The 25,007-nt window shown below is 30.6% G+C and overlaps 1 protein-coding gene and 1 non-coding gene across 2 annotated transcripts; one reads left to right on the plus strand and one right to left on the minus strand.

The window, feature by feature from the left end:
* The first annotated feature begins 8,095 nt into the window (after window positions 1–8,095).
* Window positions 8,096–13,666, plus strand: LOC106387553 (probable transcription factor KAN2). Its single transcript, XM_013827434.3, has 6 exons — window positions 8,096–9,191; window positions 9,286–9,362; window positions 10,926–10,971; window positions 11,089–11,233; window positions 12,442–12,502; window positions 13,315–13,666. Exons 1-6 carry the CDS (start codon window positions 8,459–8,461, stop codon window positions 13,438–13,440), a joined length of 1,188 nt encoding a protein of 395 aa, XP_013682888.1. The 5' UTR covers window positions 8,096–8,458; the 3' UTR covers window positions 13,441–13,666.
* A 10,639-nt stretch (window positions 13,667–24,305) lies between these two features.
* On the minus strand, window positions 24,306–24,412 carry LOC125588120. The gene has a single exon (XR_007324514.1). It is a non-coding gene; the product is annotated as a small nucleolar RNA R71 (small nucleolar RNA).
* Between the last annotated feature and the right edge of the window lie 595 nt (window positions 24,413–25,007).

Raw genomic sequence — 25,007 nt, forward strand, 5'->3', positions numbered from 1 at the left:
AATCCTGGTAGCACTTTCTTTAATCTCTGGCATAAGACCTTCGAGATTATCTTATAGCTGACATTACACAGACTTATGGGTCGGAACTGAGCCATATCATTAGGCTTGGTCGTTTTCGGGATGAGACATATATTCGTATCATTTAATCCATTCACCACTGTTCCCTCGACAAGGAATTTATTGACCATAAGAGTCAAATCCTCCTTTACAATATCCCAAAATTTCTGATAGAATAGCGCAGTCATCCCATCTGGGCCTGGGGCCTTTTCTTGGTGCATAGCAAAAAGTGCTAATTTGACCTCCCATTCCGTTACCGGAGCTGTAAGGCTTTCATTCATTGCCCCAGTGATTGTCGTAGGAACTTGAGTTAGTGCCTCTCCAATGTCCTCAGGATTAGACGATTCAAAGATCTGTCTAAAATAGCTAGTAGCAATGGCTACTAATCCTTCTTCATCCTCAACTATATTCCCATTTCCATCTTGGAGCTGCGTAATTTTATTCCTTGCTCTCCTCTGCTTCGTTAAGGCATGAAATTTTTTTGTATTTCTATCCCCCTCTCTCAGCCAGAACACCCGACTCTTCTGCTTCCAGAACATCTCCTCGGCCTTAAGAGCCTCAGAGAGTTCCTCGGACTTCTTCTTTCTTTTATAATGAAGTAATCATATCATATATAAACTTTTCCATTAAAATCTCATATCATATACCAAACTTTCAACCGTCTATAGTTTGATAGATATTTTTATATTTAAAAATGAGTTTTCTGAATATTCATGTCACATTTACAAAAATGTAGAAATTCATTGGTTATGTTAAAGTTAACCCGACTTCACGATATCAGTATTGGTTATTCACGATTTTGAAAATTATTGGTTTAGATATTATACTTTTATATACTTTTCACTTAAAAACGAATCAATACTATTAAAAGAGAAATAGTCTTAAAAAATCTAGTAAAAAAAGGTTGTTGGAATCATGTATAACTATTTTTTTTTGGTAATACCATTAATCATTCTAACCATACAATATTTTAAATATTTTTAACATATCCTAATATTATTCCTTATGATACCTTTACTCAGAAAAATATTTCATCAACCATATTTTTGTACAATAACGTTAAAAATCTATATCAAAAGGTTGTTGGACCTGATATGGACGTAATGGGTCCACATATGTTCGGGTTTTAGGATCCTAAAAATAATCGAAATATCTAAAAAAATCTGAAAAATATTCGAAACTCCAAACAAATACCCAAAAAATTCTAATACCTGAAAATTCAAAATCTTATTCTAAATCTGACACGATGAACTGAAAAATAACCATTTTTTTAATTTGTTACCAAAAACTATAATCGTAAACCAAAAACTTAAAAAAAATATCCATAATACCGGAAACATATTCGAAATATCCAAATATACCTAATAAACACAACATATTTATGATCGGGTCTAAGGTAGGACCCGGACTCAAACAAAGACCTGCGGGTCCAAAAAAAACCCAATAGGTTATCTTCTCTGGACCTGAACTAAACCTATATTTTCGGGTAGGTTCGGTTTGTTTTTTTGATCCGAATATAATTCTCATGCCTAAAAATAACTTACGTAAAAATGTACATATAAATCTAAATAAACTAATTCGTACATTATATAACTGTTAAAGATTATATTTTTCGATATAATAAGACTTTGTATTATAATATAATCCAAAAAACCGGCGGGTCAAAATCTAGTGTTTTATTAAAAAGTGTGAAAATTCTAAAACATGGATTTTTTAGGAACAGAAAGAGTATAATGTATCCAAACTCTAAAATTAATCATAACTAGGAGTTTTCCTCCGCCATGCGCATAAATAGTAATTTTTAACATAACATTTTTTATTTCAAAAGAAAATTTTGATTTATATTTCAACATTATTAATTTATATTTTAACTTCAATAGTTATAAGAAATCATAAACGTATTTTTGTAATCTTATTCTTTTTGATTTGGTATAATTATTTAAATTTGATTTGATTTAATTTTTAATAAAGATAAAATTAGATTTTATAAAAATAGTTTTAATTATATTATTGTGTTTAATGATTATTTATTTTAAATATATATATATATATATATATATATATATATATATATATATATCTTCCCATCTAATTTTAAATATATACATATATATATATATATATTTACATATAAATATAAATTCTAATAAATTTGAGACTTTGTTTGTTTTAGTTAAACTGAAAAATCTTTTTGTTAATTTAAATGATGAAGATGAACGGATAAATTTAAATAATGTTTAAATATTTAACTATCAAATTTTTTTGGATTAGTGTTACTTTATTTAGTTTATTTTTATTAATGTGAGATACATATATACATATATATTATTATTTTAATTGTGATATATGAATTATTAATATATTTAATAGTTTACCATAAATAAATATTTATATGGAAAATTGACATTAATGATGATATATGAGTTATTTTTATTACTATATTTAAAATCCCTGCAAAAAAAAATTAAATTTTTATAAGGAAATTTTACATCGCACAATTAATATGATGTCATGTCACTATTTTCCAAAACCATGTCATTTATTTTAAGTGTCATGTCATCTTTTTTTCAGCGAGAATGATTGTAGTGATGACATGTGTATAAATCACTTCGCAAATATAATCTAGGGGATTGAAAAAACCATTGTGCCCCCGACTGATTAGTTTCCTACATCCGTCCATGTATATATACATATTAATTTTATTTTTATTTCTACACAAAATTACACATAGCGAAGAACAGATATATAAAGCTTTTTGTCAAAAAGAAAGAAAGAACAGATATGTAGTTACATACATATTCTCAAGCTTGTGTGTGTGTTTTTAGATTAAATTGTAGTTCTGATTGCTCTGAAAGTTTTCATTGACCATTCAATAGCCCAAACAGTAGCATGATTATTAGAAGGTTCTTAAGGTGGGGTTTTTAACGGAATATAAGAACCTGACTCTTAACTTTTAACTAAAAAAACTAAGAACCGGCTCTTAAATAAGAGTTTTAAGAGACGGTTCTTAGCTTTTTTAGTTAAAAGTTAAGAGACGGATTCTTATATTCCGCTAAGAACCCCACCCTAAAAACTTTCCAATAATCATGCTCTACCTACCTACGTATATATAGGCGATTTCTTAAAAGTAATACAATAAAGTTTTTTTTGTTAAAAGAATATGATGCTCCGCAATGGTTGCCGCAAGCCTGCAACCATTAATGTTTCATAATATTAGAAGTGAGGGAGCTTCCGCCACATTTAATGTTGTAAGATTTGGACATTTTCTCTACTCAACTCTTTCTTTAATCTCTACTGTTTCTTTAACATAAGCATGATGTGTTATTTTAACTGTATTTAACATAATAACAGAGTAAATCATTAGTGCAGATATAATCTTTGAAATTATGAAATTTAATAATAAAACTAGTCGCCGTAGTTTTTTCTTTTTATGTCTAATGTAAACCCCGTTTCCGAAAAAAATTAACGTCATCCCCATATTCTTTTTTCTTTTTAAAACAACGTCATCCCCATATTCAGATCATATTAATAGATAGTATAAAACATGGTTTCTGTCTTTCTAGAGTTCATTTAACATCTGTTTTCAAATAGAATAACACTAAACACGGTTAGATAATAAGTACACCGGTTTTGGGGGTTTGTTGGGAACCCTACAAAAATCAAGAATCTAATATTAATAGTTTAATAATTTACCATTAATGAAGAATGCTTATAGTAATGTAACAACTCACATGTTAATAACAAAATCAAAAGCAAATACAAAAACATCTCTGTGAATTTCAAGAAAATTAAGATCAAATGTCGTTTTCTTATGGAGATTTCTATTCCCTATAGAGGTATCTCGCCGATCTCAAGGACTAAGTCATCAGCACTAGTGCACTACTAACCATTATTCAAGATGTTTTAAAAATTGGTTTAAAATTGAATACGTTCATTATTTTAGTCTCTCGTAATTAATTTGCAGATATTCTTCAAATCATTTGTCGGCAAGATTTTACTGTGAATCAAATATTGAAGCGTTGGATAAAAAAGGGATCTTGATTGATAGTTTGTAGATAATTATTTTTCGTTGATTAATAAAGTTAACTGTACTATTTATTATTCCCTTGACTTTGATTTGAAGTAGTGATGTGATTATCGTTTGGTTTTTGAATTTTTTATAAGTTTAATAAAGCGAAATATATTTTTAAACGAGGCCTTTGATTGGGTTTGGGCTTTTTAATAAATGTACGAAAAAGCACCACAACTTGGAAATCCAACGTTGGAAATTGGAATTTTATTCCCAAATTGCTTGACTAAACGTTGGAAGGTAATTATGTCTTTTCAGTCCTCGTGTGATATTTATACTATATTTATACTATTAACAAGTATATTTAACTATTTTAGATATTTACGTTTTATTATTTATATATATTTTTAAGTATTTAAATGAACAAAAAGTATCATATATTTTTTTTTCTCTGTGTCACAATGGCCTAGTAGTTCCTCGTAATAGAGACAGTTGCAGGGTTCGAACCCCGCTTGGTGAGATGGCTTCAGATCTAAATATCATATATATTAAATCTAAAAATAATTAATATATATATAAGTATATAAATCTATTTTGGATACCCAAAATACTTCGTTCGGATCGGATTAGGTTTCAATTCTTCAAATACAAAAATTTTGAATAATTCAGATATTTAATCAATTTCGGTTCGGATTTGGTACTATTTATTCGGATTGGGATCGGTTTGGTTCTTCGAATTCGATTTTTTTTTGTCCAACCATAAATAGTGACATAAAAAACAAATAGCATCATATTTTTTAAAAAATACATCCGTGCGGATAAGCGGATCAAAATCTACCAGTAAATTTTGATCTGAAAATTTTCTTCTGGTTCCAAATATGATTTTAATTTGCGACTTAACATAATGATAATGACATGTAGTAAACGTCACCTTTCATATTCAAAGACGATGAAAAGTATGGTGATAATAATTGTTAGTTGAAACAAATTCAACGTTTCTAAATTCAGTTTTCTTAAAATTTAACTTATTGGTGAATAATGATGCACATTGATAAAACGACCAGACTATCTTTTCGTCTTATATATTATTTTACATGTCCCATTATTACTTCATATAAGAATTTTTTTTTTTTTGATAATTCATATCGGCTATTTGGTAGGAACATATTTAATGCTACATAATCGATTAGTCTCAAAGCGTATCACACTGTCTGCACCGAGTTTGAATACTTTCCAACTAATGCAATGGGTGGACCGATCGTCTTTTACAACCCACCATGTATAAAATATTTTGAAAGAAGTGCTTTGTTTTTCCTAAAATCAATCATTAACTTTGTTTTGATATACCTTAATCTGAATCTATACAATTAAAGTAGAATCTCTCGAACGATTTTGTCATTGGTTTCGTAAGATAATTACAATGTCATGTTACTCATATATTTATGCATAGTTTAATTATTTAATATCAACCAATTAATTAATTTATGAAATATTACAAAACTAAAAAATAATTAAATCATGTATAATATCTCTTCTTTATCATTTCATTTTCAAAATGTACCACTATATTTATTATCCTAATACAAAAATTTCCTAAAAACGACTCATTATAACTCTTTTATATAATAATTTTTGAGAATATTATTATTTACAGTTTAGAGTTTTTTGCTAAACACTAAACTAAACATTATCTATATTTTTATTAAAATAATAATGAAAAATTTATTAAGTTTATAATGTTTGAAAATGAAAGTTCAGTACGTAGCATTGATATTATAAATATGTCAAAAATACCAGAATATGTAAGTCAATATTTTAACAAACAATCTATTAATGTGTATAAAATCCTTTAACTTATCATATCAATAACATTTTTTGGGAATTTGTCATAACAAAATTATATTCCTCAGCAAAATATTTTCAAATATATTTTTTTATTATTAAAAATTATACCAAGTTTTAAAACATTAAAAATCATTTAAAATAATGGAGCACATGTCTAAAGAGACAAATTATACTATTTTGATTTTCATATATGTATATTTATATAGAATTTTAGACAAATTTAGAAAATTAATAATATTAACAAATTATATATGTTAACATATGCTATATACGAATTTTCGGATCTATCAGTTCAACCACAGGTCTGGATCAGATATGAAAACACTGCTTGATATATACTCAAACCCTATAATAAAAAAACCTTGACATTATTTATTTCCTAATAAAAATTTATAGATTCATGCATATTTTATCAAAATGATCAAAAGAAACTTTCCGCGCTTTAAAATCGCGGGTTAAAATCTAGTAATCAATTAAAACAAAAGGTCAAAGACTCGATTGTATACATAGTTTTTGGTTTTTTAGATTTTAGGTTTTTGCTTTCAGTTTCTTAAGTTTTGGATTTTAAATTTGGGTTTTTATTTTTATATATAGATTTTAGGTTTTAAATGATAATTTGTTTTATTTAAATATTTAATATATAGATTATATTTTTGAACCATATACTGCTTTTAAGTTTTTAATGTTGTGATATGTGCTTAAAAAAACCAGAAATATAGTTTTATAATTTTTTTGTGAATAAAGTAGTTCAACAATTTATAATTAATGATAAAATACATAAATTTATTTTATATAATAAAATATTAAAATCTATTTGACATTATTGTGAAAAATGATAGCTTCTGTGTAAAAATTATACATATTTTTTATTTCTGTGAAATAGTATTCAATCAATTAAATATTTTTAAAATAGCAAATTTTTCTTTAAAAAAAGTAGAATAACTAATTTTCGTTTTTATACAAAACATATTTTTTATATAAAATGATAAGCTTTTTGAAAAACTTGATTCCCTCAAATTTTATGGAATCAATTTTTTAAAAATCTTGAACGGCTACTAAAGTAGTCTTTGCAAAAAAAATAAACAAAATCTTAATCTTGATTAGATAAAAATGGTTTAAAGGGTGATTGATTTGAACACTAGTCTAATAAAACTGATTATTCAAAAACTATGTAGTAAGGGAATTTAATCAGTATGGTATAATTTACAAATGAAATGGACAAAAAACATAGGGAGAACACTAGTCATGCGAGGTAAAATACGCAAACTTTATTTTATTTTTTGACTGAAGTATACGCAAACCTTGTTTCGCTCCTCTTTTTTCCCTTTTTCGCTCTCTTTTCATCTTTTTCTTTGTTCTTCCTTTCTTTTGTAATTAAACTAGTATTATTTAATTTGTAGGCTTCTTTTTTGGAACGATTTTATGGGTTTTAAAATGGAGAAATTAATCGACCTTGTGTTTCAGTAAAAAAGCAAAGAATTGAGAGCGTGTGTGACATAAAAGATAACCACTTCAAAGTTTTCACCTTTCTATTCGTCCTCATGTGATGAATATTTTACTTGGTTTATGTATAGAAAAGACATTCGAAGGATTTGGCTTTTTCATATGAAATATCACGATGTCCAAAATGTATTTAGCAAATTTTATACTTTCTTAGAATTGTATAAGTCATCTTTGTCACTTAGAAAATTTTGTCTTTCGTTCCAACTCAAATTAAGTTTTATTTTCCTTTCCACATATAGTTTAACTCAACTGATTTGATAAACTTTTTTGACTTGCTACATTTTTTGTTGGCACAATATCAAAGAACCATATTTCGTTCCATTTAATCAGAATCCATTATTATAAGACCATTATATTTTAAAAGTTTCCATGTATTTAAGTTTATTGATTTTTGGGTAAAAAGAGCAATGAACAGTAAAATAAAAGGTCGAAATTTTTTTAAAACACTTTTTTTTTGAAAAACAAAAGGTGGAATGTAAATTAAGAAAAGAACAATAATAAAGGAATTACTTTTCTCGTACAAAGAAAACAAAAGAGTGCAAAAAAGAAAGAAAAAGAAAGCCTAATTTACCATTTACCACTTTTAATTTAATTTAATTTTATTTTGTTTCCTCTTTCAATTTTCTTTATCATTTGCTTTTCTTCTCCTTTCTTAAGCTAAAAGTTCCTCTAGCCCCCCATGTCCACACAAACACGTTCGCTCTCCTCTCTCTCACACACACTCAAGTGTCATTTTCTCACATATATTTCACACAAAAGAAAAAACCGTTCACTACATACTACCTTGTCATTGATTTTCTCTCTCTATATCTCAAAAACATTGCAAAATCAACTTAGCCTCAAAACAATAGAAACGACATTCTCAACAAAACCCAGAACTCTCCTCCTCTTTTATTTTTTCCTCTCTACCAACAATAAAATAAAAAAGGTTATATAGTTTTTCCTTCTATGTCCTGATTCAAGAAAACAAGAACTAGGGTTCATATCTCTAGGAACCGACTGAAGAATCTCTTCAAGAAGAAGAAGAAGTTAAAGCTCTCTTCCATGGAGCTTTTTCCTGCTCAACCCGATTTATCCTTACAAATTAGTCCTCCAAACAGCAAACCATCATCGACGTGGCAGAGAAGAAGATCAACACCAGATCAAGAAGAACATGGGGAACTCGATTTAGGGTTTTGGAGAAGAGCTCTTGATTCAAGAACATCTTCTCTCGTCTCTAGTAATTCCAGCTCAAAAACAACCAATAACCATCATCATCCACTCGGAGACCTCTCCCTCTCTAACAACTCTCATCAAGATCAACACCAACAACAACAACATCAGCATCCACACCTTCTCCCTAATTGCAATGAATCTAACATCTTGACCTCTTTCCAGTTTCAGACCCAACAAAAACAAGGGTTTCTTGCTCATGACCTTAATACTCACTTACGGCCAATAAGAGGAATCCCTCTATACCAAAACCCTCATCCACATCATCATCACCGGCCGCCGCCGCCGTATTTCCCTTTTGATCCGTCGTCTCTAATTCCCTCTTCTTCAGTGACTCCCACGGCAACCAACAATAGCTTTGGTACTAGTAGCGTTAGTAACTCCGGTTTAATTACAAACCCTAATTACCATAATCATCAACATCATCATCATCAGACTCTGAACAGAGCGAGATTCATGCCGAGATTCCCTGCTAAACGAAGCATGAGAGCTCCACGGATGCGATGGACAACTACTCTCCATGCCCGTTTCGTTCACGCCGTTGAGTTGCTTGGTGGCCATGAAAGTATGTTCCTTTCATCTTTTTCGCATTGCTTAATAACCTTTTACTTATAGTTTAATGGATTCTTAATTATTTACATGAATCAATTGTTTATCAGGAGCAACGCCTAAATCAGTTCTTGAGCTTATGGATGTCAAAGATCTCACCTTGGCTCATGTTAAGTCCCATTTACAGGTAAAATTTCTTCCATTAAGAAGATAGTTTCTCTGATGATCTTAAATGTATATTCCTATACATATAAGCATACTAATTAGTGTGAGTAAAAATCAAATATAAGGTATATAGTAATTAGTTAATAATGAACTTCTCGGGTATCAATGTATTTGACTCGATGACTTCCATAAATCGGAGTTTCACTCGAGTCAGAACAGATCGAATCTTGTTTGCTTCTGATCCTTCCTTTTTATTCTTATCTTAATTAAATCATATTTTGCTCACCAATAATGCAACGGTTGGATGAGTTAAGACAAAAGAAAAATGTCAATAAACATTCCATACATGTAAAAAAGTCTCTTTTTTGTTCTCTGTTAGATCTGATGGTCCTTATAGACTAGGACAATACTTTTTTTTTTTGCAAGTTTAATTTTTTATTTCGTCTTGAAAGAATAAACTTGTTCTGTTACAAGTAAACCAAAATTACTCAAAAATAAAATAAAAACCAAAATTACTCGATACTATTACAATTACTGACATGCATATAATAGAAAGTTGGAGAGAGAGAGAGATGTCGATTACGTATGTAATTGTGATTATTAAATAAAAAAAATATACCTCATCAAGAAATTCAAAAAAAAATCATTAGTACTTTGGTTTCTTCTCATCCATTCTTTTATTGGGTTAGACACCAAAATTCATACTTTGTTTTCTACGTAATCATATGGTTTTATATCTTGTATTATTGCTCGAAACAAGTATTAGTATTTGGTTATATATATATATATATGTATGCCTACGAGTCGGAACACAAAATCTTAGGACAATCTAATTAGGGATAATTACCAAATTAAAATTTTCCTAGGTAAGAACAAAAAATTCAGAAAGGGAGATAGTACAAGAAACACCATCATTTCTCAATGATGCAATGGTTTTGGTCTTACATAGAGAGAGAGGGTCTATTTAACTTAACCATGGTTTCGCTTTGTTTAACCATGGTTCGACACATAAATTCATGTATGGGGACATGAAAATCGTAAACTTCATTAATAAGGTCAATTAATGCTTCTGTGTCTGAACAGTTCTAGATTTTTTCTCTTTTTTTAACCTTTCATATATTCCCTCTGTCGTTTAGATTTCGACGCACCAATTAAAAAAACAATTAATTTTGTAGATTTCCTATAAAAAAACACTATTACCTATACACCTAACCATATTTCAACCAATAGAAAAATAAATTTTGCATAAAATTAATAAATTTTGCATTAAAAATCGAAAACGACACTTATTTTGTAACGAAAAAAATTATCTAAAACGACACTTAATATGAAACGGATGGAGTATAAAATGTTTTTATAGTTTGAAAATTTGTTGGTACTATTCAACTGTGTCGGAGCACAACAGTACATTGGTCTCCATTCGTTGGCCTCTTCTTCCATTGAATATAATTCGATACATGTATCTTTCTTTCTTTTTTGATCGAAATTCGATACATGTATCTAGATATACGAAGGTTCAGACGAAATATTATTTATACTTTGCTTTTTCTAATTTTATTTTGATGTATTCATTTTGTAATATCAGATGTACAGAACAGTGAAGACAACCGACAAAGCAGCAGCTTCGTCAGGTTAGTGTTAGAGAAATAATTCAGATTCTTTTGGAGGGCAATGATGGGATTTGAGAATTCAATAATTAAATGTGGTTCTGATGGAAGCCCTAATTTATATTTTTCTAATGTATTCAGGACAATCTGATGTCTATGAAAATGGATCTTCAGGAGATAATAACTCAGACGATTGGATGTTCGATATCAATAGAAAATCTAGAGATAGCGATGAACTGATGAATCCTCTAGAGAAATCAAACGGTCTCTGGACCAATTCTTGCGGGTACGTACGTACATATACGGTTTAATTATCTATAGATTCTATATACACATTCATACCTCGATGTATATTGATTCCATTGTTCACATACAATATGTAGATTCTCGCTTAAGCATGCGCATGCCCTTACATAATATATATCCTATAAACACGAAATAGTAAAGAGTATAAGACTTAAAATATAGTATAGTGTTGAGGTTCGGGTTATGGTTCTGCTTTGTATTTCTGGTTTGCCTCTTCCTCAGCTAGCCGCAAATGCATCGAGTTGATACAAAACACATGATTGGACGTTAATCATCTTGTGTTGTCCTCTCCCTCTCCCTCTCAATTGTTAATTTTAGAGACAATTAATTAAAGATAGTTAGCAAAACAAAGTATTAGCACGAGATTTAAGCCATCCTATTTATATACACTTACTAGAACACTAGAACACACACAGTCACACACAACATATATAGTATATAACACTCACCAAAACACACACGCACACTATATGTATATAGGATATTCGACACATGACCGTTTTTTTTTTTTTTGTATCAAATCACATGACCGTATACTTGATTAAAATCAAATAGTCTTTTCTTTGACATATGGGACGGGGCTTCCTAGCAAAATGATACTATTTTTTTTGTAAGAGCATAATGATACTATTATATTATTAGTATGGACAATGGGTAGGAAAAAAAACACAGCCAAAAACTAAAATCTGTATGCATATAGAATAATTCTAATATATTACATACTCTAGCCCATTTATTTTGTTCAACAGTTACTGGTCACTGCCAAAATACTTTAGATGTACCATTTTTAACTAGGTAAACTAAAGTTTCTATAAAATATCACATGTAAAATGGGAAAACACATGGGCTGTATGCGAAAAAAAAATTCTCAACATTATACCAAGATAAAGTAAAAATATCTCATAATAATATAGTTCTTTTTTTTTTTTTGTCACAAATAATAATAATATAGTTCTATATTTTGCTTACGTTAAACATACAGCCATGCCAGTCGACAGCGCTAAAAACAACTTTGTTATTACCAAAAGAAAAACGCTTTGTTTTCTTTTGTCCTGTATTTCTTAATTCTTATCTTCCTTTTCACTTTTCTTCCTCTTTTTGTTTATTTCTTTGATTATTTTATTTATATCCTTAAAGCGAATAAAATACCGATCTCTAATATTACTAAGCTTTTGTTGGCTTTTGCAGAGAGGCACGTTTGCATGGGAAGCTGATCGATAATGTTGCAGAAATTATGCTACCTTCTGAGGTACGATACTTCTCTTTCTGCAAATATAACTATGTATACATGATATGTGGGTGTGTATATATTATACTAATATCAGTTTTATTTATGCATTGTCGATTTCTTTTCATTGCTAAGGCACCCGAAACCCTCAAAAGGGGTGCCACAAAAAGGGCTTTCAGTAAAGCTTGCTTTAGGAATTTACAAAAGAAAAGGATAGTTTCATTATCTAGGCATTTATAGGAAAAATAAAGAAATCCGAACCCCATTGACATTGACCATGATGAGTTTTTTTTGTTTTGACCTTTGACACGCACATATTGTGATTTGTGAAAGCTTAAGTCTGGATGTGCGGTTATCTGCTTATAAGCCAGCATGAGAAAAAAAGAACCATGGAAGCAACCATATTGAACAATTGGAATATATATATATATATACATATATATTTGTGTCAGTGTCAAACACTAACACGGACAATAAGTAGGCTTTAGCGTAGTTCTTTGCACAAATGTCGTAATTATGTATACTACAATAGACTTATACATTATGTACATATTGAAATCCCCTTCACTTAATTTGCATAAGGTTCCGCACTTTTTATATTTAAATATAAATAATACCGTTGGGATAAATTATTACTACGGTGGCATACGTTGCTTGAGCTTCACATATACTTACTTACCTTTCTCGCTTTGTTAATAGTTAATTAAGCTTCTGTACGTGTTCATCAACATTCACATACTTATCATACAAAATTACATGTGTACATGTACACAATTATTTACATTTTATAGAAATTTTTGCTAATAGTTTTTATGGGGGGTTTAAACAAACAGAAGGAAATAGATGGAAAGTGTTCAAGCTATGAGAGGATATCATCAGAGGAGAGGAGCTTGTCAAGTATCTCCGGAACAAGCCCCTTCAAGCCTAATCTTGAATTTACTTTGGGTCGATATCACTAAGTGATAGCTAGCTAGTAGTTAACTGGTAGTTAATTAGCTTCTATTTTTGCGAGTGACTAGCCTCAATATTCATATCAATTGAATGTTTATGTTTTAAGCTTAAATTTCAATGTCGCTCCGAAGGTCGAAAAACACTGTTTTTTTTCTTTTTCTATTGATACGAGCTAGTGAAAGAATCGAGCACTAGATGAACAAAATAAATGTTAAGTTTCTTTTTCAACTTTTATAGTATTATTTTTATTTAACAATTCGATGTTAACAGAATGGAAGTTTAAATATATTGTAATAAATTGTTATAACAGAAAAAAAAGAAAGACAGAAAAGAGAAAAAAAAGAAAAAAAAAGGGGAAAAGGTTCTAAAGAAAGACAAAAGAGACACGAAGGAAAAGAAAGCAAACAAAAAAAAATAGTCTGGATAAATCTGATAAAAATAGAAAACCTATATAGTTTGTAACTAATCAATGTAAATTTTATTTTATTTAGAAAAATTGGATGTGATTATGGTTAATATATGATTAATGATTACCTTTATGATTGCCCTTGAGATTTCGAAGTGGGTATAAAAGCATATATATGAACTGTCTGTCACCATAAGCTTTTCGAAAAGATAAATAACTTATACAATAAAGCAAAGAATATCTCTTTATTCTCATAAAAAGAAAAACAATATATCGTGTGTTTTTAGGTCCAAAGTATTGATTTTGGGACTTTTTTCTTGAAATACTTATGTACATATATCAGGGATGTATACTAAAGTTATCATTGGGAAAAAAAGTAAAAGACAAAAAAAGAAAGAAAAGAAACGGAATAGTTTTTGAGAAAATTATTTTTAGGCCAAAAATGGTAACTATATGATTAGACTTATCTCATATATTAATGTCCTATTAGGTTAATTATTTTTAAAATGACAATGATGCCCTTAATTTCAATTATAAATTCGAAATTACAATTAACAAAACAGTTGTTAAATATTAAAATATAATAAATAATTAAAGTAACTAAAATAAAAGAAAACATTAAAAATCCTCAAATAAAAAAACCTAAACCTATACTTTATGTCCCATGATTTTTTTTTATTTTGTTAATCTGAAAATTGATTTAGATTTGTCAAATATGACTCAAAACTTGATTTTAAATGCAAAACTATATCAAACTTGAATCAAATGCAAAACTAACCTATAAGCCTTGTGAAATTACAGCCAACTCCTTGTGACCAACCAAAAAACAGAACTAATTTTTATGAATATAGTCCCGGAAAGTCGTCTAAGAAGTCGTCTAAGTCTTCTGACAAGTAGAAAATTAAAATCATGTAATTATAAACAGTTTTAAGTAATATAAATTAAGATATAATAAAATTGAATAGTATTCAATATAGATGAGTGAAAGTAGTTAATCATGATATTATTTGGCTTAGGGTTTGACAACATATGTTGTAGTATTGTATGAATTTTTAGGGTTAGATTTTGGAAAGCTTAAATATTTTTTTGAAAAATTAAAATTTTACCTATATGTATTTATTTCTGTGTATAGTAAACACTTTTTAAGTTTAATATTTTATGAAGTGTTTAGTTAGTTAATTTAGTTTAGGGATTATGTTTAGGGTCGAGACGACTAACATGTAAGTCGTCTGGCGATTAGAAGACTTCTCTGAAAGTCTTCTAACTCCCGCTAAAAATATTGAAGTCTTCTGGGCGACTTACTAGACGACTTACTTCAAAGTCTTCTGAATCGAAAATATTTAACCTTATTGAAATTTGTGTCTCCATATATAAAATAAATTATACATTCTCTCTCCTCCTCTCAAATAGCTGCAACAAAAATGGTATGTTCCTTATTCTAAAACTCTTCAACCTCTCTCTAATCTCTTTGAACTTATAAACACCAAACTTTATATCAAATTATTGTTTTTGTCTCATGTCTTTCTCACTCGTTTATCTTGTTTTGCAGGTTTTCATCACATAGTTCTCATCTTCCACTCATTTAAAGGTAGATATATTAATTTTAGATTTGTATTTTTGTGTGTTCTATAAAGGTACATATATCTAATCTTCCACTCATATTCTCTGTTTTAAGCCATTTGAAAGTTTTTGGATATGCAGGTTTTTCAGATATGGAAGACTTCTGGGACGACTTACCTGTTAGTCGTCTAAAATATAATGCGCTAGAAGACTTCCAGGACGACTTACCTGGAAGTCTTCTGATGGAGTCTTCTCATATGTCTCCCTTTCATAACAGATCTAAGCGTTTTGGTAAGTTTTTATGTCTGATTTTCTTCATTTGGTAACCTCCTGTTGCATAAAGTTCTTACCTTTTTCCCAAACTAAAACTCTCTAAACCCACTCTAATCTCTTTGACTTGAAAACACCAAACTTTATATGAAATTTTCATTTTTGTCTCATGTCTTTCTCATTAATCTATCTTTTTGTTGCAGGTTTTTAACCACATGGTTTTCATGTTCCACTTGGATATGTACTTTGTGTTCTATAAAAGTATATCTATATAATCTTCCACTCATTTTCTCTGTTTTAAGCCATTTGAACATTTTTTGATATGCAGGTTTTTCAGATATGGGTTTGATATACATGTTTTTAAGATCTGGAGCAGACTTTGGAAGACTTATAGGAAATCTTCTCGGAAGTCTTCTAAAATATAATGCGCTAGAAGACTTCCCGGAAGTCTTCCATAAGTCTTCCAAAGTATTCTAAACTATAATGCGCTAGAAGTCTTCTGGAAGTCTTCTTCCATATCAAGTGGAGTCCAAACTTGTCTTTGTAGAGAAATGATCTATAATAGTTTTGTTCGTGGTTTGTTTTGTGATTTGTATGTGTACTCCTTTAGTTGTGATTTTTTTTTGTAAATTTGAAGATATTAATACAAAAAATTGGTAAATATGTTCATATTCCACAATATTATCTTGCCAAAATTACTTCACATAATTGAAGTTATTGATACAACTTCAATAGCAAAACACAATAACACAAAAAAATAATCAAATCTATTACAACTAAGGGAGAAGAATTCTCAAGAAAACTTAGTCAAATTAACAAAAGATAAACCATTACATAAGTTAAAAGATATAACATTTTCATTAGAAGTCTTCCCGGAAGACTTAAATTTAAAGCGGGAAATTGAAATATAAACAGCAAATTTAAGCAAAAAGCTATAATTTAAGCAGGAAACTCAAAATTTTAAGTGAAAATTGAAATTTCAAATTTCTTGAAAGTTAAAAAGTATATCTTATGATCTAAGAAGACACATTAAACCATGTTACTTGATATTCTTGAAGTTACTTAACACTTTTGAAAATTAAATAAACATATCTTAAAATTACTTAACAAATTTACAAAGACTAACGCATGGAAGTCTTCTGGAAATATTAATACACATGAATGTTGGTAAACTCATAATTAAAACCAATTAAGTTATGAATTTCATTCAGGAGCTCAAATATTGACTAATATACATGAATTAACAAAAAAAAATATTAAAAAATCTTTATAGTTTTAGAGAAAATGAAAGTTTATTAAACATTGACGCAAATAACTTCCACAGAGGTCGTCTGGTAGACTTCTAGGAAGTCGTCCATTTGAGTTAGTTTTGCAATTGATTTTTAACTTAAACGACTTACATGGAAGTCGTCCATCTTTGTTTGTTTATAAAAAAATCAAGATGACTTCCATGTAACTCGTCTAAGGTAAACTGGTTAGTTTTGCATTTGACCGGATTGTGTCAGAAATTTGATTTTTCCTAGACGACTTACACATAAGTCCAGTAGAAAATTAAAAAATTAATATTTTGTTATACCTAGACGACTTCCATGTAAGTCGTTTCAGGTTAGTTTTGCAATTGAAAAATAAAACAAAAAAATTATTTTTTCTAGATGACCTACACGGAAATCGTCCGCCCGACGACTTACATGGAAGTCGTCCAAGATAAGCAAGGTTTGACCAGAATCTCGGAATAAAATCATGGATGACTTTCGTGTAAGTCGTCTAACGGATGACTTCCGTGTAAGTCGTCTAGAAATTTTTTTTTTATGTTTTATTTTTCAATTGCAAAACTAACCTGAGACGACTTACATGGAAGTCGTCTATATAACAAAATATTGATTTTTTTTAATTTTCTACTGGACGACTTATGTGTAAGTCGTCCAGGAAAAGTTAAATTTCTGACACAATCCGGTCAAATGCAAAACTAACCTGTTTACCCTAGACGACATACATGGAAGTCGTCTCAAATTTTTTTTAACAAACAAAGATGGACGACTTCCATGTAAGTCGTCTCTAAAAACACATTTAAAAGTCAATTGCAAAACTAACATCTACATTGACCAGAAGACTTCCATGTAAGTCGTCTGCAGCCAGAAGACTTACCCGGAAGTCGTCTAGGCGAACAGATTTGGAAAAAAAAAACTGATTTCGAAGTTTCAACCAGTGAGATAACTTGTTTAGCACACATAAGTCTTCTCCAAGCAGCCAGAATCTCAAACAAAAGTGACCTACCAAGAATCGTAAACTTCAATGGCTCTATGAACCATAAAAATTTTAGAATCAAAATCTTGGGGTTTTTGTATGAATATGGAGAGAAAATAAAAAGATGTTGTTTTTAGTTCATAAGAATTGAGAAAGAGGAAGTGTAAATCGATTTAGGTGTATTAAGAGCATCAAATTGGTTGTTCATGGTGGTTGGTGTATTGATGGAAATGACAATCTTGTAAATATTTGAAGATGATGAGGTTGAGAGAGTAAAAATACAATTTTCAAAAAATAAAATAAAAAAAATTAATGGCATTTTCGTAAATAATTTGAACTTGTGGGCTGAATAAGGACAAATAAATTTCCAAAAAAAAACATATACTAGTTTTGTGGTTGACTTTGAGTTTTGAGTCAATTTTGCTAAAACCCATTTTTCATACATAGAAACTGAATTTTTCCAAATATTTTCTTCCCATATTTTTCGGAACTGATTATTTTTATTCGTAGAATACAGTAAATCTTTAGAACTCGGTTTCTACAGGTTTTTAGATTTATAGTAATGTGTAGATTTCAATTTCTACATGTTTTAGATTTACAGTAAATCTGTAGAACTCGTTTTCTACAGGTTTTTATATTTACAGTAATGTGTAGATTTCAATTTCTACAGGTTTTAGATTTATAGTAATCTGTATATTCCGATTTCTAAAGATTTTAGAACGATAGGTTAAGCGCGGAATGTGTAGTCTAAATATTTTTAGAGTGCTATTATTTACGTAGATCACATATTCTAAATATAGTAGATTCGATGAAAAAAGTGAATTTCATTTTCTATTTCGTAGAATGTCAATTCTACTTTTTGTAGAACATAATATGAAATTATGATTTAAACATTTTTAGAACCTGAAAAAATATCATTAAGTTCATATAGGTATTTCATCAATAGTTACTATTTTCTAAAAAAAAAAATTTGTTTGGAAAACTATTTATTTAATTTATTTTCAAAAATATTAAAAAGTATTAGAGGCAAAAATGATACAAAATAAAAATTAATCTAATAAGATATAGTTACCATTTTTTTGCCTAAGAAAACAATTTTCCCTAGTTTTAATGATTCCCACCAAAGAATATTCAGGTCATTGCTTTCACTAAGTTTCCTTACTCGTCAACACTCGAGCACACATGAATCTGCCAAAGAGTAAAATTTGCTATCCACCCGACAGTCAATAATATGACCAATTGTACATAGTTGAGCATATCAAGTTAATTGTTCATTTTTGGTGGACTTGAATCGACGGTATATTGATATTTATATTATTCAAACTAAAACTAAAAAAATATCTTTTAATACTGTTTGTAAAATGAATAATAGTATAAATGAAAATTGTTTGGAAACAATGATAACAATATAAAAAAAAGTATAGTGTACTTTATAATAATTTCATTAATATAATTACATTAATTATATTTTCATATTTCACTCAGTTTAACAATTTCATTAATTATATTATCTTAACAATACATTATATCATTAATCATATTACCATAATAATAGTAGTGCAAATTTTTATTTATTAGTTAATCAACATTAACTTTGTGCCAATTATAAAATCAAAAATGTAAAATATTGGGTTTTGCATATGGTTAAACGTTCGGTTTAGTTTATTTTACTAAAACTTTATTTATTTATTTTAGTTTCAATCAGTGGAAAATTATGTAGCCAAAATCATAATTCAAAACATGTTTTTGTGAATAAAATAATAACTTAAATCAAAATAATAAAAATGTATTATATTTATTGTCACTTAATTTTTCACTCCATATAATTATTTTACTAAATAAAAAACTCTTTATATTTCACTTAATTTAGCAAAACACATAGATAGAGTCTTTTTTAGTAGTTTATAAAATCAGTTAAGCATGAACATAGGCTATCCATTTAGGTACGGGTTGTTCTTTTCGGGTATCTTTTTTTTGTTTTGAAATTGGACTCCGTTTGAATATTATAAATTTATGTGTGGGTTTTGAGTTGTGTCCTTCTGGGTCTGGATGAGTTCGGTTCTGATGTATAGGAACCTAAAAATATCTAAATAACAAATGTATATGAAACGGGTCGGATATTTGTACCAAAAATAACCATATTGTCTGATTCAGTCCTAGTCTTTTGAATACAATTAATTATATTAGCCAAAGAAAGATGATAGAGAGTTGGTCAAAATGGGCACTAAATACTTTTCGAGAGATTTCCTCCAAATCACTGGTATGACTATCAAAATTGTGAGCATCAGCATCTAGACATCTAAAATATATAACACTAATTATGAAAAACAAATATCAGTGTATAAAGATGTAAAAACCAATATCCGCGCGGGTGCGCCGATCAATTTGTAGTTTGGTTTTAAAATATAACGTTCATAAATCATAATCTGACTAAATTGTAATTTGTATATGGTTACTGACAAAAGATATCCAAAGTTCGTTTAAGAAAAAAAAGAACAAATCTTTTCTCAACTGATATAACAAATTTTGTATAGAGTTTTCTGTTATGCTGACAAAAAAAAGGTTCTCCATTGTTAGTGTGAAAGTTGCATATTTACTGTATACCATTAATTATGTCCATAAATAGTAGTTACAAACTCTAACTTTACATGGATATTACATTTGGGCTTAAACTCCTATATTCCTAGGATTAGCTAAAACTATGGGGCATGTCCGCGATTCGCTCGGAATATTATTTTATTGTTGTTAAATATGATATTTTGGATAAACTAATTATATGATTTTCTTTATTTGTTAAGAGAATTATTTGGTGTTTTTGTTGTTTTAGGTAGTAGTAGGTGATAGGTTAATATATTATGTGTTTGTTTTTTCAATAATGTGTTGTTGTGTGCATAATATTAATTGTTACTGGTGAAGTGAGTCTCTGATGATATTGAATTTCAATAACTTGCTTTTATGAATTTGTTGATTCTAAGATTAACGGTTTCGATTTCAAAATTGTATTCTTTTTTATATATTTTAGAACATTATTCTTTTAAGATGTTTTGTGCCCTCTCCCCATATTTTGACCACGAGCCGTCATTATGTATTTCGTTTATCTTTCTGGTGTGTGGTGCTTCTCACCATCTCCAAAAAAGACTCACCTTCGTGCTCTTATTCTTCATCGCCTTCTTCTCATGTGAGATTATCTGATATTTTTTGTAAATCGGGTTTATGAGTTCTCATTTGTGCGGTTGTTTCTCACGCGTGGTAGGCTGTTCCGGTCAATATTGGCACTCCTCTTCTTCCTTAGATTTTGGCTTATGTCAGGAGCTGCATCCCCTTGGGTTGGGACAAAGTTTAGTCGTCTTTGATGTTGTCTTCTCCGTCGTTGGTTTTCCGTCAATAGTTTCTGCTTGTCTTGGTTTTCAAGATCTGATTTTTGGGGATCTAACATTTATGCTCCCTTTCATAGCTCGAGGAGGGTTCCATGGTTTGTTGATTTTGTTTCGTCTCTCCCCTTCCTTCTATGTTCTTTCATCTCATTGCAGCTTTCATTACTGCTCGCATCTCTGGTGGCTATCCCTTTCAATATGTTTCCTAATCCAAGTTTGGATAGTAATTTCCTATGTGTATGCTGTGTTGGCTTAAATGGTTGTTTCTTGTGTTAAGCTAAGGCTTTGATTTCTTGGTGCTTACCTTCCATTCTCCCTCTCTCAGTTTGAAGCTCATGTAATTACTCTCTTTTGTTTAATCCAAGAAAAACCAAATGAATATCTATAACTTTGTGTTAGTGTTTGATCGCGTTCCTTTGTGTTCGGGGATTGCTTTGTCTCAGATTTTATCTTTCTAACATTCTCTAACCTATGCTTGTTATGGCGAAGATACTCTATGCTAAGGTGAGATAAGTTAGTTTTCGTTCTTGATCTCCTTTCAGCTCCAGACCTTTATTGAGTTAGCGTTATTATGGCATTTTCAGTTTTTTTTTTTTTTTTTTTTTTGTGATTGTGGAGGTTTTAGGTTTAGATTATGTGTCTGCTATAGTTCTTTTTTCTTAGTTTGGTTATTTTATAATTTTTAATAGTAAAATAAAAATATAATTTGTAAATAAAATATTATAAAATAGTTAAAAATAATAAAATAATAAAAATTTATGTTATTTTTAGTTGTGAATAAATTAAATATTTATATATTTATATTATTTTATGTATTTCTTTATTCATCTTGCATTTTAATGACCAATAAAATAGATTACTAGACTTTATGTGATGATGGTTAGTGCAAGAAGGATTAGATAATACACAATTAGAACATATTGGGTTAAATTGGAGTAATCTAAAAGAAGAAGAACCTAAAATGTAAAAAGAAAAAATATGCTGACACATGTCATCAAACTCCCCTTCCACATGTCAAAAGAAGAGAAAAAAATCTACTTTATATATATAGATAGATAACTGACGGCATATATATACCAAACCAAACTGATATATGGTGTTTTGGCATCTTGTATATATGTTTTCTAATTGGTTTTCAACTCTTTATCGAGTCTTCCTAGTCCTTTTCGAGTCATTACAGGTCTGGAGTTGCATTGGATGGGAGATGCACCAGTTGGAACAAAAGATGCAGAAAAGAATGCAATCTGGAGATTTTCACGCGGAACAGTCTGAGTGACTGTTTCCGATAGCGGAGCAACCCGAGTGACTGTTCCGGATAGAGCAGAGCAACCCAAGTGCATGTTCCAGCGGCAGAGATTTTTAAGGAAACTACAAGTCATTACGAGATTTACCCTAATTATCCCATCTTTTTCTCTGCCGCTTGTGGCTTTGATATATCATATTTTTCTCTGTCTTTTTACATTCTACGCTACTTTTTACACAAGGAACCAGACTTGAGCTTTTAGAGATTTGTGATTTGATACTTTATAAAGGGAGAAGGCTCCATCTCTCTCACGATAGAGAAGAAACCCCTAAACCCTTATTCTATTTTATCTACACATGTTTTATTCAGTCTCTGTCTCTGTGTTTTCTCTGTTCATGGCTGAGTAGTCAACTTGCTTAGTCTAGGGTGTTTGGGTGTTAGATCCGTGAGTTAAACATAGATAAGTGAAACCATTGATTGTCTTCATTCATAATTGTTCTTAATGTTTGCATTAAACTGGCCGCTTAATGTTAGATCCTAGGTTTAACCTGTTCATTAACCGTGTAATAGGTTGCTAGATCTGTTATGAATGAGCATTGCATCCCTAACCAGTGAAAGTAGATGTTAGGGTATTTTGTGAACATATCGGACTTGATCTCTATTGCTTGCTGTCGCGTCTTGATCCAAACGAGAGTTTAGGTATCAAGATCGATCAGCATAGGGAGCAGTACCACGACAGTGGACTGTTCTATTTGAGTGATCCGAGTTCTAGACTTGCTCTTAATTGAACTTGAATAATTGTTTGGCTCACACTTGCTTAACACCCGATCAAGCCACCCTAGGCTAGCATTTTAATTATCTAAATACTTTATATAATCTTGTTACTTGTTTCTCATGAAACCCTCAAATATTAAAACCCCCATATTGTTTTAGCTAAGTATTGATCCCATAAAGATAAAGTGTAATCGTTGGTCTATGTGGATTCGATCCTAAAGTGCTACATCAACATACCATTCGATTGTGGTAGTGTGCACATTAGGTTAATTGGTGTGCGTATACACGTAATATCAATTTGGCGCCATTACCGGGGACCATCTTTTTACCTTTATTTTTTGGTTATTTATTTAGTCTAAGACCTCTAACTTGCTATATCCTTTTTGTTGTAACTAATATTCCACGTGCATGACCAGTAGACATACTCGGAGAAACGCACAAGGATAATTGGTTACACTTACCAACCAGAAGCTAGCAAGGTTAGAAAGAACTAATCATCAACGGCCAAGGCAAACCGACACCACTATGGGTGATCACACCAATCAGAATGATCTCACTGCTGCAATGGCACTCATGCAGCTGCAGATGCAATAGTTGCAGTAGACCATTCAAGCGCAGGAACAAGCTGCTCAGCAGCAGCAAGAACAACATGTGCAGACTGTTCCGATCGGGACGAGAAACCTTCTGCGTAACATCCCTACTACGCGCTCTGCCATTGTTCCCCCACCCTGCACCAGGCAGGACTTCGAGATCAAGCCTGCTTTGATCGGTCTAGTACAGAGAAAGGTGTTCTCTGGTCTATTTACAGAAATTCCAATGGAGCATATTGAGAGCTTCGAAAAAGTCTGTAGTTTCACTCGCGTGAATGGTGTTCCACCAGACTACATCGAGTGCATGTTATTCTCATTCTCTCTTGATGGAAAAGCTGCACGGTGGTTGAACTCTCTCCCTACCGGCTCTCTCACTTCATGGGAACAGGTCCGATCAGAGGCGAGAACAGCTGCATTGAGGAACAAGATCACCTCTTTCAGACAGTTCACTGATGAGCCTTTCTGCGACGCATGAGAGCGCTTCAATGACTATCGCAGAGAATGTCCTCACCATGGATTTGATGACGACTACCTTTTGGAAATTTTCTATGATGGAGATGTATGGGAATTTCAGAGTGCTATGAACTCTGCCAGCAATGGAGACTTCATGACTCAGACCACTGATAGAGCGTTTGAGCTCATTGAGAACATGGATGCTACCTCAGCCAATAAGAACGAGGAGAGTGATTGCTCCAAGAAAGGGAACAGTTCTGACACCCAGAAGATAGATGAGCTGACTGCCAAGGTTGATCAGCTACTGAAAAACAACCAAGGTCACGTCTTCAGCATGGAGCAAGCTACGGCCGGGCATATTCAGAACCAGAACCAGCGACAACCGCAGAGCAATCGGCAAGCTGTTCCAGCTACCGGGAACAGTCAACCAGATGAGCTGAAAGGTCTGGGTATGATGATGCAACAGCTGTTGCAGGGTCAGCAGGTTCAGGCCAAAGTGTTGAATCAGGTAACCACGGAAATGGACACCAGGATGGGCAACATGTTCACTGAGCTGAATGCCAAGTATAACAGTCTTGCGAGCCACATAAGAAAGATCGATGTTCAGCTTGCTCAAACAGCTGAGAGTGTCAAGAGGTAACAAGGGACGCTCCCTGGAAAA

The sequence above is a fragment of the Brassica napus genome, chromosome C5 (genome assembly GCF_020379485.1).
Source record: "Brassica napus cultivar Da-Ae chromosome C5, Da-Ae, whole genome shotgun sequence".
Taxonomy (NCBI): Eukaryota; Viridiplantae; Streptophyta; class Magnoliopsida; order Brassicales; family Brassicaceae; genus Brassica; species Brassica napus.